Source organism: Lissotriton vulgaris, chromosome 4_1, assembly GCF_964263255.1.
Source record: "Lissotriton vulgaris chromosome 4_1, aLisVul1.2, whole genome shotgun sequence".
Classification (NCBI taxonomy): domain Eukaryota; kingdom Metazoa; phylum Chordata; class Amphibia; order Caudata; family Salamandridae; genus Lissotriton; species Lissotriton vulgaris.
Genome location: NC_141691.1, coordinates 312,337,467 through 312,354,860, shown reverse-complemented (window position 1 = coordinate 312,354,860; position 17,394 = coordinate 312,337,467). Strand labels below are relative to the sequence as shown.

At 44.7% G+C, this 17,394-nt stretch overlaps 1 protein-coding gene across 1 annotated transcript in view; it reads right to left on the bottom strand.

Moving 5' to 3' along the window:
- The window catches only part of CD40LG (CD40 ligand), a 166,501-nt gene extending 150,653 nt beyond the window's left edge, over window positions 1-15,848 (bottom strand). Inside the window, exons 1-2 of the mRNA XM_086918636.1 lie at window positions 15,552-15,848; window positions 13,680-13,814 (exon numbers count right to left, since the gene is read on the bottom strand). Coding sequence (XP_086774762.1) covers window positions 13,680-13,814; window positions 15,552-15,698 — 282 coding nt within the window. The 5' untranslated portion in view covers window positions 15,699-15,848. The remainder of the gene's footprint in view (window positions 1-13,679; window positions 13,815-15,551) is intronic.
- Between the last annotated feature and the right edge of the window lie 1,546 nt (window positions 15,849-17,394).

The following is a 17,394-nucleotide window of genomic DNA, read 5'->3' as shown; positions in this document are numbered from 1 at the left end:
GGTCAGGCTTACCCTCGAAGGGCTATGTGTAGCATCGCCAGCGCAGTGGACCGCTAGGAAAGGAAGGGCGACTCCGACATGCGGAGCTACACTAGCACTAGGAAAAAGTCAAACGTGGAGCACTGGACACCCCCCTTGACCCCCCCCAACAATTCCCAAACTACAAAACATATTAAGGACGCAAAATAGAACATAAACGCATAGTCCATCAGCCATGGTTGATCAGTGAAAGGATATCGGGGTAAGCTACTAACAGGAAAGTCCTCTCCCTCCCGACAATGGCCTGGGACTTAGGAAATCAAACAATCAGCCTAATATAGTGTCCACCCTCTCCAGCACCTGCTCCAAATAGGGCCAATGAACGCGGTCAAACTCCTTTTTGGCATCTATGGCCAACATCATATATTCCCCGGGCACCGAGTAGCTCTCAATATAAGATGAAGAATCCACTTGGTGTTATCTGACGTCTGGCGTTCAGGTATAAAGCCTGCCGGTCTGGATCAATGAGGCCGGGCATGTGAGGGGCTAGGTGGGCGGCTAGTATTCCTGTGTCCTTTTTAAGGTCAACTTTGAGGAGGGATATCGGGTGATATGCCCCGGTTTAGGGATCACTGCTATTGAGACTCCTAAGAGGTCACTCGGTATCTCTCCCAGTTCAGCAAAGGAGTTAAACAGCTTGGTAAGAAGCGGGACAAGCACCGCGCAAGACTTCTTATAGAAATAGCAGAGAAGCCATCCGGCCCTGGGGTTTTCACCAACTTAAAGCGGGATATAGCGGCTATGACCTCTTCCGTTTGGATATTCCTATCTAGATGTTCGGCCTGAGCTGCCGTCAGAGAGGACAGGGAAACCGAGTCCAGAAAGGCAACTCCCTGGAAGCTATCGGACAGGCCCCCAGTGTAAAGACTACTCCCCCTCCAGGAAAACTGAATACAGAGTAGCAATTAAAGCTTACAAAGCCAGTATTAACTCACACAGGTATCCTTTTTTTAGGGTAAAATCCCTGATGCCTCGTGCAAGCCAAAATAAATCTACCGTATTGCTAAAAAGCTATTACATTTAACAGAAAAACAGCAGGACATCCCAGATGCCCAAACCCACTGTGACAACCCGGCTGACTTTTTTGATCAAAAAATTTGAAAAATCTACACCTCCTTTTACCAGCCTGTGAACAATATTAAAATCCCGCCACAATACGAGCCCCAACCCCACACCATTCTCGACCACTTCCCCTCTTTAGATGCAAACACCTTAGAGCTTTTTATGCACCAGGTGAAATCTGGCTCCCCCAACAATCCAGCACCCCCTCGCGTCTTACTTTCAGTTGATACCCATATTCTACCCACCATCCTGGAATTATTGAATAATTCCCTTGTCTCGGGCATTGTTCCTCCTCCATGGAAGCAAGGCATGGCAAAGGCTCTTTTAAAAAAGCCAAATCTGGACCAAGACAAGCCGGCCAATTATCGACCAATTTCCTTGCTGCCTTGGATGAGCAAAATCCTGGAAAAACACAAACACTGTGGTAACGAATCATTTGGAGACTAATAACATTTTAGACCCCAGTCAGACCGGCCTCCGCCCCCTTCTTGGGACCGAGACTGCCCTGGTAGCCGTAACGGAGGAAGCTAGGAAGATCTTGGATAGTGGAGGCTCTGCCGCCATTATCCTCCTTGACCTAAGTGCCGCCTTCGACACAGTGAATCACAACATCTTATTGCACAGACTGAGCAGCAGGGGAATCACGGGCTTGGCACTAACCTGGCTCAAATCCTTCCTGTCTAACCTCTCCTTTCGGGTTTTTGAGGGCAACAACACTTCATCCAGCAAACCCCTTGACTGTGGTGTACCGCAGGGCTCTTCCCTGAGCCCTACGCTATTTAATATTTATATGAGCCCTCTAGCTGAGATCGTCCGTCCTTTTGGCGTAACAATCATCACTTACGCAGACGATACTCAGCTAGTGGTGGCTCTTAACCCCCCACAAGGCACACATAACCAACTCAAGCAATGCCTGGAAGCAGTCCATAGTTGGATGACCTCCTCCTGCCTTAAACTGAACTGGGAAAAACAGAGCTGATTCTTCTGGGTACCCCCACGAATAGCACCATCGACTCATTATGGCCTCCATGTCTAGGAGCTCCCTCCGTACCGAAGGATGAAATCAAAAGCCTAGGAATATGGCGTGATAAGCCGTTAAACTTCAACTGCCAGGTGGCCAAGCTTTCTGCCACCTGCTTCGGCCTACTAAGGCTCTTGCGTAAAATCCTCCCCCTTCTACCTTTCCACGCAAGACGGACTATGGTCCAAGGGCTAATCCAGTCTCGCCTGGACTTTGGAAACGCTCTGTATCTGGGTGCACCCCAGACCACTCTAAACAAACTGCAAATAATTCAAAACTGTGCTGCAAGAACACTCCTTCAAATCCCTCGTCGCTCCTCTGTCAAAGCCAGACTCAGGGACCTACACTGGCTCCCAGTCAGGAAAAGGATCCAGTTTAAAGCAATGTGTATTACGCACCGATCCTTTTGGGGGACAGGTGCTATCATCAACCAACCCCTGATAACCACCTACCACCCAACCAGACAGCTCAGGTCAAGCACAGCTTTTTTGGCCCGCATACCCAGGATAAGGAGGTCAAGGTGTGGAGGTCGCTCCTTTTCTTACTAAGCGGCCGGGCTGTGGAATTCCCTGCCCCTCCAACTCAGATCGGACCCCAAATTGCTCGTTTTTCGCAAACTGTTGAAAACCTGGCTGTTTAATAAATCTGACTAGCTCTGATTGCTACTAGCCAAGTTCTGACGTCTGAGCGCTAGGACACCTGAGGGTAGCTACCGTGCTATATAAATAGTCTTTTCATTTCAATTCATTCATTTATAAAAGTCGCGGAATGTTTCCGCTATATCTGCATCTTCCGATGCACTGGACTCATCCGACCTGACAATCTCTCTGACCCCTTGTTGCTGACGGACCTCTCGTAACCTATTGGCTAACAGTCGCCCGCACCTATCTCCCCCGGTATAGTAAGCGTGCCTCAGTCTTAGAGCCGCAAACTCTGCCCTGTCTTGGTCAAGCGCCGTTAATTGGTGGTGCATAGTATTAAGCTGACGCCACACCCTCGGGGCTTCCGTCCTCTGGTGCATCTGCTCCAATTCACGGACTTGTTGTGTGAGTTCATCGCACTTATGCTGGCGCTCCCTATTGTCAGCAGTCAAAAGCGCAATAAATTTTCCCTTAACTACGGCCTTCAGCGCTGCCCATTGGGTTGCAAAGGAGGTATCCGAGTTCGCATTATGGGAGAGGTAGTCAGTGATGGCGCCTTGTATATGCTTCACGACGTCAGCACTGTGTGAGAGAGTGTCCCTAAGGCCCCATACCCTGGAGGGGCGCGATGTAGGTGGAAGGGTGAGAGTGGCAAGTACCAGGGCGTGATCCGAAAGTGAGGCCACTCCTATCTCAACTGTGGTCAGAACCCAGCAAATGATCTGGTCTTGTGTAGGTCTTGTGTGCATGCGAGTAATAACAGTATTCCCTATCTAGCGGATGAAAGCTGCGCCAAAGGTCATGTAGGCCTAGGTCAGGTGTCTCCAAACCGGTCCTGGAGGGCCGGATCCATGCCAGATTTTTGGGATATCCCCATTGAGATACATGTAGTTATTTTAAAATCTGGCATGGATCCGGCCCTTCAGGACCGGTTTGGAGACCCCTGGTCTAGGTCATTCAATTACCCAAGTCCCTCTGCAGAAATTGCACCTAACTGATGCGTGTACTGACTGGATCTGTCCAAAAGGTTATTAAACACTAGATTTAAGTCATCCCCCAAGATGATACTACGGTCCAACATGGCTGTGGGCTCTGTAAGAACGGAATGCAGAAACTCCTCCTGGCCTTCCTTCGGGGCATATAGGGAGCCAATGGTAAATGTTAGCCTGCCCAGGGTGAAATGATAGGTCAGTAGTCTCCCCCTAATCTCGGCACCTTTATGCAGTACGTCCCCTTTAAACTGCTGTGCTACCAAAATTGCCACCCCAGCCGTCTTAGTAGAACATGAGAAGAACTGAGTGCGAAATCTACAAGACCTCAGAGTATGACAGTCGCGCGCTAGCAAATGAGTCTCCTGAAGTAAGCATATATCTGCTTGTGTGTTCTCTAAACATGACAAGTACCGCCCTGCACTTCACTGGATTATTAAGACCCCTCCACATTGAGGGTTAAAATCCTAAGGGTAGTATCAGGCATTACCAATAACCGACCGGGTCAGGCTTACACTCGAAGGGCTATGTGTGGCATCGCCAGCGCAGTGGACCGCTAGGAAAGGAAGGGCGACTCAGACATGCGGAGCTACACTAGCACTAGGAAAAAGTCGAACGTGGTGCACTGGACCCCCCCCTCGACCCCCCCCAACAATTCCCAAACTACAAAACATATTAAGGAAGCAAAATAGAACATAAACGCATAGTCCATCAGCCATGGTTGATCAGTGAAAGGATATCGGGGTAAGCTACCAACAGGAAAGTCCTCTTCCTCCCGCCAATGGCCTGGGCCTTAAGAAATCAAACAATCAGCCTAATATAGTGTCCAAAGTCAGCCAGCCTGGGTGCTGGGGGGATCTGCAGAAACTGTCTCCAGAGCGGACCTTCTGCCCTCCATGACTTCTGCGGCACTGGGCTTCCTGAGATGACGCCTGCAGCCCTGTTGACGCCATCGGGCCTGGAATCCTCAACCTCTACTTTGAAATCCTCATCTTCACCCTCTGACTCCGGTAGTTTCACACCCAGCAGCCTGCTAGCCTCTGACAAAGATTGCAGCTGGTACAGGTTATCATCCATGCGAAACACTAGCATGAACGGGTGGCCCCAGCTGTAGGTGATGTTGTGCTGCTATAAGTGCATAGTAATAGGCTTGAAGGTTCTCCTCTTCTGTAAGGTGAGAGCGGATAAGTCTTGATAGAGGACAGGGGAGTGGTCTTGAAACTGTAAAGGGTGCATTTGTCGTGCTTTTTGGAGGATAGCCTCTTTGGTGCGAATGTCTTGGACACAGACTTATATGTCCGGCGGCGGGGCCGACGGAGCCCTCGGGGGACCCACCCTGTGCGCCCAGTCCACTTGCAGCTCTGTCTCCAACGGTCGGCAAAATGTGATTGAAAAGTTCTCTGGAGTAGGAAAATAGATCATTCGAGTCGTCGTCCATCTTCACCCCTCTGATGCGTATATTGTGACGCCGGGACCAGTTTTCCTGGTCCTCAACGTGTTTTTGGAGAACCACTTGTGCTCATGGATCCGGAGTATCTCCTGTTGCAGAGCTGCTATCTCCGTGTTCCTCCCATCGCTCTTACCTTCCAGGTCAGCGACCCTCTCACCAATGCCATGCATCTCCCGTCTGACCTCACGGATCTCCGATGTGAACTCTTGCTTGAGGGTGTGGATGTCTTCCCGTAGAGCGCCAAACATGGATTCGGGGACCGCTTTGGTAATGAGTTCAACTCCGTCTTCCTTGCCTGGCCTTGGGCCCAAGGATCCAGCCGCTGTGGTGGAGGCAATTGGATCAGTTTGCGCCTTGACAAACAAATGTTTGATGGTCTTTTCCTTCCTGTTTCTGGAGGAGGACATAGCACTCTCCGGGTAAGCTCAAGAGGGTCATGGAAGGCCCCACCCGTCACTGCTATCAGCTCCCTTTCAGCAGCTGGCATCGAGTAACTACCCCGGGGTCCACAGAGGAGGCAGTACGCTGGGGTGTTCTAGAGGATATGAGAGGGGCGCTGCATCTGACCTGGGCTCTAGGTGTTTCAGTCACAGTCAAATCTGGCTCTGCTACCACTGACGTCAGCTGCCTCTGTACGCCCTAGAGGCAATAATCTCAGGAAGCCACCCCACGAGGCAGCACTACACCCTCTCAGACAGCCTCCTGGCACAGATTGGGTCCCGCACAGTCCGTCCACTCGTGGCTGCGGGATGCGGTCCAACAAGCAGGGGCATGCCCGGCCCTGCCGCCGCCCAGCGCCTCTCAGCTATCCAACTCTTTGCTCACCATCCACCAGCCAGCAAACCAAGCAGTCAACCCAAACGTGGGCCCGCCGCAAACCTGCGCTTCTGGCCTCCCACACTCCTGTATTACAACTGGGCAGTCAATATCACACTGGCCTCCCTTCCACTTCACGGGCACTGCAGATCCGGGCCCTCCACTCACCGGCAGTACCACTGGGGTCCTCGTTGATGTCTGTGGCAATCCGGGTTTGGCGGGTCTGTCATAAGATGGCGGCCTCCCTTCCCCTCCACAACGCCGCCACAGGACCCCGCCACCAATAAAGGGCCAAGTCTCAGCAGGTCGGGCTGTGCTAGAGGCTGGGCTCCAATGCAAACCTGCGCACTCCGATGCTCACTGTTGAGGAATAGGCCTTTCCACTCTGCGGTCAAGTTCAGCCCCCTGGTTCCTGCACAAAATGTCCGCCAACTCGACTTCGCTATGCCGCTGTCCATCCCAGACGCCTGGCACAACAGCCTCCGACGCTCCTCCAGGGTTGCGGAAGCTGCCGCTGCCCCCCTCACAAGCCAGGCGTCCGACGCCCATTAATGGGCTTTGGGGAGGTGCAGGGATAGCAGGGACGTGCAGGATATGCAAAGGACTCTCCTCAGGCCTCGGCCACCTCCAAGCGTACCCGGCAGCAGGCCGGCAATCTGGTGATCCAGGATGCCTCTGTACTCGCCTCCGAGGACCTCTAGGCCTGTCCGCTTCTGTAGCGCTGTCGGGCTTTGCCCCCGCTGGCCTCACAGGGGAGCCCGCACACGTGGGCACGTCAGGCTCTGCACGGGGAGTCTTTCCCAGTCGACAATCTGGGCGCACCTCCAACCACCACTAAAGGGCCACCAGCTCACCTCCGTTCTGCCCGCCGTGGGACCGGCAACTCCGCTGTCACCTCTTGCGGCTCTCCGTGCAGCGCTCTTCACACGCCACGTGATGGGCCTCTACTCGCTCGCCTCCAGGCCTGTGGCAATATGGCGGCCCCTGCTCCGCTCCCCCGCTCCACAGCTCTGGGAGGAACCTTCAATTTGCCACAGTCTGGACCGCTGTCGCGCAATGTGCAGCTCCCGCACCAACTCTCAGGCTCACCGTCCCAGCAGGGCTATGTGCAGGCTCACGGGCCTCTCACTGCCCGACCACGGTCTCCAGCCTCTCCCCCACACCAAGGCCACGGAAGATCCAACTACTCTCGGTCCGATGTTAAAACGCCCCCTTAAAAGCCGCGTCTGCCTCAGAGTGCCTCTCCATGCTGCCAGGGGCGCTCTACCGTGCAGGAATCAGTCGGCTGGAGCTCCGGAGCAACATGCCTGCTCACTCCTCCATCTTGGCCACGCCCCTACACCCATTCTTTAATCTGGGTCCATATATCTTCAGAGAGAATATGCTTCTTCAGGAGGAAAATGTCTTCATCCACGACCACTGAATTTACGCGGCAGGATTAAACCAAATTAAGGGCCTGATTATGAGTTTGGTGGTGCGGGACGGCACGCCACTGCTCTGCGCCAGCACCACATAACTTTACCACTGGCCACCCGCCAGATTATGAGATTCCTCGTAGTCAGGCGGGTGCTCCTATGGCGTTCCCACAGCGGTGCCTTTCAAAAAGGCACGGCAATCGGAACCCCAAAGCAGGTTCCTGCATGGGTTGGACTGTCAAGTCCATGCCGTGCAGGAACTTGGAGTGCATGCCCACAGGGGGCCACTACGTGAAAAGTGCAGTGGCTGCAGAGTTACTGGCACTGGTCTTTGGCATATTAAACCTCCACAGGATAAATATTGGATACTGGTTTGAGGGAGAACCAGGCTAAAGAAAACCAGCAGTGCAGACCTGGAAACAGGGCTGAAGCACTTATGCTGTTATGGAGTAGAAACAGGTGAAGATCACATAAAGGAACTCTGACTGTGGGTCCTTTTTAAAGACATCTGGTACTTCCACCTGGCTTTGTGTGGAATCTATATGGCTACTGAGAGGTGTTGCCCTTACCTCAGTAGCCACCAGGCTTCCATTAAGACTTTCACATCCAGCCCTTGACAGGTTGTGATGCCTCAGCCAGTACCATGTTGGTGTAAATGACACAAAAACATGAATTTGTCTCATTATTATAATTTGTGAGGTATTTTCGAAACAATTGGGCTAGTCACAAAGGTACTTGTGAATAATTTACTCATGTAATTTACTCTTGCACTTTTGAGTAACTTAACAACTTTGCCTGCTCCCAAAATCTGAGTGTAAATGTACTCAAAAGTGTAGACTTGCACATCACCACCTCCTGAAAAGGGGGTGGGGCCAGATGCACAAGTGTAAGTTACTACTGTGCAAAAGAAACAGTAGTAAGTCCAGCATCACACATGGCCAGCCACTGATACCGCAAAACCGTCCAATAGAAAATTATGGAGCCAGGGATTTAAATTAAAGCCCTATAGGAATAATGTTACATTAAATTCAATAATTTACATAGATTAAAATATAAATAAGTATAATTTGATTAAACAAATATATACACATATAACATATTTATTTAATTATAAAATATTTTAACAAACTTGGAATTTATGAATGAATGTAACTCTATTATTAATTACAATAAAATGAATTCTATACATCACCGTTAATAAGTAGTAATACATATTAACAAATATGTTGTTTACTTTATGTGGAAATTAATTTTTAAATTTAAAATTCAGAAAAATAAATGTAATCTACTGTATTTAAAATAATTAAATATTCAATTTAAAATTAAGTTAATAGTGTTGCAGCATTTTCCTTCTGCTCTACATTTAGAATAAATACATGAAATTAATTTACAATAATATTAAAAATATAAACATATTTTACTAAAGCATTATAATGTTTAATAAGCTTTTAAAAAGTTACTTACACTTTACCATAGTGAACTCTCCACCCCGACTATGGATTCTCCATATGGTAAAAAATAGGGATGAGCAAAAATGTTACTTAACTTGAAAAAAGCCAGTAAAAATATTTTTGTGTAACGTATTAATGTAAAATATTTGTATATATTTTTTTATATGTAGAACAAAAACAATACAGAACTATGGGCCATATGTATCAAGCCTTTTGCGATTAGTTCAGGCCGAAATTTGCAGAATTTCGTCCTTAGCGAATCGCAAACTGCCTTTTAACCGATTTTGAAATGTATAAAAAATTAGCAAAATAAGGAATCGCAAAAAATTGCGATTCCTTATTTTGCTTAAGCATTTAAGGAATCGCAATTTTGCGATTCCTTAAATGCTATGCATGAAGCTATTCAGAATTGCAAATTCAGGTTTAGAAATCGCAAATTACTACCAACTTGGAGTTGGTGGTAATTTGCGATTTCTTGTAAATATGCACAATTGTGCATTTGTGAGGGTGGCATATGACGCACATACATGCCCTTTGGGCATGTATGTGTGCCAAATGCACACACATGTAATTTACAGGGGTGCAGCAGGGTGTCCTTGAGACACCCCTGCACCCTTGAAATAATTCTCAAATTGCGATTAGCAAATTGCGAATTCGCAAATTGAGAATTATTTCACAGTGATTTCTATGGGCCTCCTGGCCCATAGAAATGAATGGGAAATTATTTCTTATTAGCGAATTCGCAAATTGCGTATTCGCAAATAAGGAATAATTGGTAATCGCTAAAAAATAGCGATTTTGTACATATATACCATTTAACGATTTCTAAATAGCGATTCCTTAAAATTCGCTATTTAGAAATCGCAAATGGTGATGATGATACATATGGCCCTTAACCCTTATTTTGAATTAAATGTAAATATTAAACTAATTTAAATAAATGATATGAAATGAAAAACACACATTTTAATAGGTATCAATAATTATTAAAAGTGATGTATAGAATTAACAACAGCCAATTTCATTATATTTTAATATAGCCTTATAGCCCGTAGTAGAGGGCCATACCGGCTATTAAAGGCCCTCTCCAGCGTTAAAGGCCCCGAGCCGAAGGCGAGGGCCTTTTAATAGCGGTATAGCCCATCTACGAAGGGCTATAAGGCTATTAGAACATTCTGTCACTAGAGGACAGAATGTTCTAACAAAAAAACAAAGCCTTTTGGAAGCGTGAGGGGATTGGAATCCCCTCAGGCTCCCTGAAGCCTTTGTTCACTGCCAGAACTGTGAACAAAGAAGCATTGGAATGTTGGAGTTCCAGGCTTATACCAGCCATTATAAGCCCGGAGCACTCCATTGTTTTCAATTGAGCTCCCAACATTCCATGTTCTAATTAACTTTTTTTCCTACAGGGTTTTTATTTTAAGTGTCTACGTCCGTTATTTTCTATGAGAAGGGTCTTGCAGTACGAGTGGTTGACCATGTGTGGTGCGGCGGCACTGCTCCCATTCTGAGTTGGAATGATTTACTAATGCTTTGGGCCTCTTTTTGGCTGTGATAACATTAGAAGTTCAGTTTCTGAATAGCAATAGGGTTACTCTTTTCTGGATAGGTGCATGCCCCCACCAACAGGCTCTCTAGACATCCTTAAACTCCCTCTTAACCCTCCTTACTACTCCACAAAACTCTCCTATTTAGGGGCTGATTCTGATCTGGGAAAGCTCTCCGGCCAAGCCGGATCCGGAGTGTTTTCCGACTGAGCTGGAGTCCTGCAGTCCGACTGAGCGAGTACGATGTGGTTGCAGGCTGCCGGACTCGGTTCGGTCAGACTCCCATAGAAGTCAATCGGAGCCGGTCATATAATCCGTACATGGGCTCCCATTCACTAAATGGGTACGTCTCGCACAAGGGTGCCCCCTACAGTAGGTACACGTCAGTGTCATCCGCACCGTACATGCCTGTGTTGGGGTTGCCCTTGGGTCTCCCCCTGTGTATGAGTCGTAAGGCTGCGTGTGCCAGGGGGTCTGACGCGGACCCCCAAAGGCAACGAAACAGATATTTTGCAAGCCGGACACCTGCATCGTACTGGCTTGGTTGTAATTCGATACCATTGCACGGCACGGTCAGCTTACGGACGAGTCGTACGGAGGATTTTGGACCCGGAGACGACTCCGTCAGTGAATTTCGCATTGCTCGCATTGTACTTGCTTGCGCGTACAGCTGTACGAGTCGGGCGGAAAAAACACGTATGGCTCGATCTTTTTCCAGCCGGATCGCGTTCGGTGCCCTTCCGACCCAGATCGGAGCGGCCCCTTAGTAGTATGTATAATCCTTTTATCGGCTACTCCCGGTACCCCCCACCTTTACTGCTAAGTAGTTAGTACGTTTACATGCAAGGATCTCCCCATAGAAAAAAATGGAAAGGTGGAGATTCACACTTGTAGGTTTGTGAATAGCAATGGTCTTACTCTATTGTGAGTGACTGCATGCTCCACCAAAAAGCCTCCCAGAGTTACTGCTAAGTAGTAAGCTTACACATGAGAGGATCTCCCCTTAGAAAAGGAAATGAAGAGGTAGAGATTTACCATTGTAGAGTTTTTTAATACCATTTTGATTTTTACTAAACATTCTACAAAATGCAGTTTGTGAGTAGGCCCCTATGTTTTCAAACTTTCCGATCTTACTCCCTTAGATTAATATCTGTACCACAAATTTGGAAAAAGAGTTCAGAAGCCTTAGAATTAGTCTTTTTAAATGTAATTAACCATGGAGATTAGCACATAGTAAGTGGGAAGATCAGAGGGAAGTTTCCATTACATAGATGCAACGCAAGCACATCTTTATGCACCAGCAACACCTGGTAAACCCTAGGTTAGTTCCAATGCTAACTCTGCATTTAATGAAATTATTGAGGATAGTTTTGAACTGGTAGAAAGATTACATAGCTTACAGAGGCCATTAAAAGGTCATTGCTCATGAATCTCAACCCAACTAGTCACTAATGGCCAGTTTCACATTATTCAGATGCACAGCTAGAAAAAACTCTACTATGAACAGTGGACAAACCTAATAAACACAGAGAATTCTGTTGTTTTGGGATTCAGCTCAGTGAGTTACCCCGGACGCCTAATAACATGACTGCTTACAATTGTACAACTCAACTTCTCGAAGCAGGATGATTCTGTGAATGAAGATTGTTGCTACCTTCCAAAGAAGCGGATGTTTGGGGTAAGTAGCTCACCAACATATACCACTGTTTCCCTTACTACCTAATTCCACCCCAGGCAACCAATGTCTCTCATTTATATAATTTACATAGTGCTTTACAAAGTCATCAAAATGGTCCAATGAAGTGTCTGTATATACACTAAAGTAACATTACTGAATGTCATATTGTTCCTAACAATCATGGACAAAACAATAGTTAAATAAAAAAATGCTAGAGACAGGAAGGGGTTTTAAGTAGTGTTTTAAATTGTGTTATACATGTGTGACAGACAACCAGTCGAATGTAAAATATTTCATACCATGTGGACAAGAAACAGGGCAGAATCTGGATACGTCCCCATGGCCAGTGGCTATTCAGAAGTACAATAGAGTGAAGGAACTGTAGCTAAAACAATTCAATAGCTAGTAGTCTTGCTTCACAAGGGAAACACTGTACTTTATAAGATTATCAAAAAGCGTAAATTATAGTGCAGCTTCATTTGAAAATGTGTGTTTGATAGATTCGTTTTTCTTTAATAACTGATTTGAAACTAATTTCTTTGCAAATATTAAGTGATTCTTTTTTCTTTCCACCGTAATTTCCATTAATAACAATCCTTACTCTAGATATCACAAGCTGTGTGAATATTACTGCCTCAGAAAATGGCGTGTGACCGCGTAGCGATACATTTTGAGATTGAAATCAGTGGGTCTAACCTGCATGTAAATTAGATACATTTTGTATAAGGCAATTATTTAATCCACAAAACAGACTCATGTAGCATTGTACTTATTAGAATTGGGCTTGCATCATTTATAACCATACATCAGGTTTAAGGTATGTGGCATCCACTAACAATTTAGACATATAGCTGTAGTTATTAATTTATGGAACTGATATTTCTTGCAAAAGGATGAAATCCCAAGCTGACCTTTTGGAAATTGAAGCTTTGACATTAGGACTTTCTCAGGTTTATATTTTTGACAGACAGCTTCCTAGGCAGAGTTTCTTTCAAGAAGTTTGCTCATCTTTGAAATCTCAGAATACATTTTGTAGCACCACAATTATATAATATTGGTGTCAGGCAATAAAAATAAATTATCATCAACTGCTAATTCTGAAACTTCATGACTTTCCCGACCACTGGAATATCACGTAATGTTTTTCATATTTATTTTTAATTTGACTATTGCAAACTCCTCCTCAGCTAACTGTTTATTTGTAAAATCACCTAGCTGAAAGATAAAAAGGCCAAACGCATCTTAAAGTTCCACCATCCCACTCAAAGCAAACTGATAAAAAAATTCCCAGAGAGATCAGGATAATGAAAAAGCTTTGCAATCTATTAAAATAAGGAACTTTTAAAAACATTAGATGATAGGTCAGTGATTTGGCAAATGGATAACACTTTTCCAATGATATGGCAACATTCACAGAACACAATCCAGTTTGCCACAAATTATATGAAAAAAATGATTCTCATAGGCTCACAATCAGGGCCTCTTGCACACTGTTGACTGATAGCTAGTTAGGAATTGAGAGAGAGATTAACCATTACTGCACAATAAGTAAGTTGCAATATTAGTTTACCTCAAGTAAGAGCTTCTGAAACTGTGTTACGACCTCCTTACAGTTTAATAAGGTTCCTTCGTTGTCCCCTTTCATGCACTTCTTTAATCTTCTTATGAACACGTAATCTTCATATAAACCCATATCCTCTTCCACCTGATTTTAGACAAAAATATACTTCTTATTTTCCTACTTCTTATTTTGAAAGTCTAACATACATTTTTACATTGTATTGCTAATATATCATTCAGGTACATCAACCTACCTTACACCAAATGCGCTCAAGAATTAAGAAAAACTAAGATTTTATTCTACGTTTGTGTCAGCGCAAAAACTTTTTTTCCGATTTACTTTCCAGTAAATAGCACTGCTATGCATTACTTAGCACCAAAAGGGCGTTCCCATGCAACCAACTTAGGTTTCTTACGCTAAACCCAATTTATTAAATAAAGTAGACAGAGTTTAGCATCAGAAAACTGTGCCCTTTTGAAGTAGGTGCAAGGAAGGAGAAATGCCTTAATTTCTCCATCCTTTTCTGACTTTGTACATATGCTGCACTGTACGGCACATATATAAAGAGAGAAAATGATTTAAGTCACACTAGGCATAGGGTGACCGTCCAATACAATACCTATACTAGACACACAGAGATACCCTTGAACTATGGTGCAAAGGGATCTCTGTGATGCATGGTAGCTGATTTCAGTGCGGCAGCTTGGTAGAGGAGACGGCCATATTCCAGTAAATTTGACACTCTCCTGCTCTCTCCTTTTCACACAGTGCATCGCAGCATTTGAGGCTGCTGTACTGTGTTGCGTGAAAATGTGGTATACTTGCCCCTTAGATGTCTAAACATGTATTTATTTGTAAGATATCATAAAAAATTTTATTAGAGAGCTTGAGTCAGTAAGAGTTCTTATGTGTAAAATGATGTTCAATTGTGGCACACACCACAAAGCTTGTGTAGATGGTTTCTTAAAAAACAATGTTTCCTTTTGCATTTGTATGTGAGGATTATGTGAATGAAGATGCTGGTTTGAAACCACTTAACAATGATGTTCACCAAAAGTTGAAAGACCAAGTACACACTTCTCTAAGCTCCCTGAACAATTCTTCCAATATTGCCCTGGGATGATTTTTTAAAGTAGAACAATATTGTGGATTCTTCTTACAAATATAATCACTTCTTGTTATGACATTCTGAGAAAGACAGTTGACCACCAAGATCATAATTTTTAAAAAGGCATCTAAGCATGGTATGAGTGATGGTCAAAATTCCACTTGTTCCAGGTTCAATTAGTGACATTAGAGTGCCTTCCTCCAGTTAAATATTTGTAGAAAAGTTGGTCTTTAATATTATTAATGAGCCATTACCTACATTTTGCTCTAAGACCCATACATCCTGTTTGCTTTTCTTGTTTAGTTAAGTCTGCTTTCTAAAAACGCTCACTGCCAAGAAGCACTGGTATTACATAATATACACAGTGGTGACTTCAGTGACTTATACTTATTAATTTAAAGCCATTTCTTACATCTCTTTCTTTCTGATAAATGTCTAGTATTGGTGCATTGTTAGCAATGTGGTCACTTGTTACCTTTCTCCTTCAGAAATTATCTTATATTACCATTTAGAAACATATATTTACACATTGTTGCACATTTATGATTGTATACATTTTACCTCATCAATTATTCAGTTTTACAATAACATTTTAGGGTTTTGAAACCCCTTTATGCTGAAAATGCATCTGGCATTGAAAAAACATTCATTCAAATTCCCATTCAAACCTGGCTGAGCAGATTTAAGGTATCCTGAAGCCGGTAATATCCAATTTACCGGAAGAGAAACGTAAGTAAGACAGATCGTGTTAACACAAAAAATGATAGTCTTACCTTATCCAACTTCATGTGAAGATAGATCCCGTAAAGAATGGTGCCAATCAGTTGTGCTATGAGGAAGATGACCAGTAAGAAGATGTGGGATTTCATTGTTGCTGTATTGATTTGTTTGGGTGCAGTTTGTTGGTAAGGGTCGTTCATTCTTCGTTAACCTGCAGACGAGGTCTTCTGAGCTCTTGTTCTGCTGTGTAAAAGCACCATTTGGTCTGTCAGGCTACGGCACAATTCAGGAAAGTAAAGAAGCGCACGGGTGCAGCAACCCACATTTCCTGGAAAATGTACCTCTAGTGAGAAGATTTGCTCGCTGTCATGGCTTACCACTAAAATCACACAGGGGTTTTGTATGCTATGACCTTCCATCACTGATTCACGGTTAGTTTCCTTTTGTGTCATTTTTTAGATGGCCAAACTGTGTATGCTAATGAGAGTATATGGGTTTACAAAAGAAGGTTAAGGGCAGTCTCGGCACAAATGTGTTTAAACACGAGTGCCTGAATAAAATGTACTAAGTTTACAATTGTGATATGAGTGGTAACACAGAAAGGTAAGGGCTTATGGTCTGTCAGCAACTTTAAATATATAGAGAGGAGATGGAAAGCTATTACTATTTGCTTCCGTTTTACTTAGAGCTATTCGAGAAAAGGTGCCATGTGAATGAAAGTCTCACTTGACCTGTGTAGAACAGCTCTGCTAATTAAATGACCTCAAGGCACCAAGAGTGTGTAACGGGCAGGGGTTGAGTGTCTTTTTAAATGGGATCAGCCTCACTGCGGATGTTCACAGGAGAGGCATTCCATAGCGGAACTACTAAAATTGCCCAATCTGGGGCTTCAGTGTATGTACCTGTTATTTATTTGCTGATATGCTAGACCCTTTTCAACGGATGACAATGAGGCAGAAAGAAGTTTTGAAGGTCACCCGAGTACGGATATGGAGTGAGTGGAAAAATGTTATGGTCGGCGAAGCCAGAGTACTTATTTTTCTTACTAGCCTGGCTGCAGGGTCCTATACCTTTTTTTGGAGGGGGTGGGAGGGGTGGGGGGGCTGGGGGAAGATGTGATGTTCTGTAACCTGGTACAGGACGTTTCTGTAATTCAGGTGGGTAACACAGTATATGAAAGATATGATAATATTACACCCACCATTACGGATACTTGGCGGTATTACACATCCTCAACAGGTCATAGTGATTATTCACATTTGTAGTGTAGAATGGTATAAGGAAAGGGGTATTAACATACCATTTTCCTAAATTCCGGGCTGTTTCTGCATATATATCGCCTTTACCTTTTGCAGGTGAATATGTGGAGATTAATTTCCAGACACTTGTAATTTCACTTCTGCCTGCTAGGGCAGTTTTCCTCCATAAATCGGAATGACCGGCCCACTCGTGATTAGCCCCCTGAGAAATGAAATGGAAGATACAGTAGAGTAGACAGAGGTAGTAGTAGATACGTGATGATCACTAAAGCAGATTACAAGTTCAAAACCTAGCCACGGGAAATGTGCACTCTGTTGTAGCAATCTCCATAATGTAAGAATGGATCAGACGTTGCTAAAAGGTTGCTTGCTCGATGTTTATTTGTTTACCTTTTCAATGTATTTTTTTTTACATTGCAATTCAATATAGCGATGCTCTGGAATTGGAACATGTATAGCTACTGAAGTATATCATTATTGGAAGGAACTCAGTCATATTCACCATAGCAATTATGCTACATCATCTTCAGAATTAACACATTGCCCCTATTTTCACTGGCCACTGGGATTGCTTTCAGTATAATTTGATCTGAAAAGGGGATCGCTTTAATTCATGTGATGACCTGGAAGCACTCTA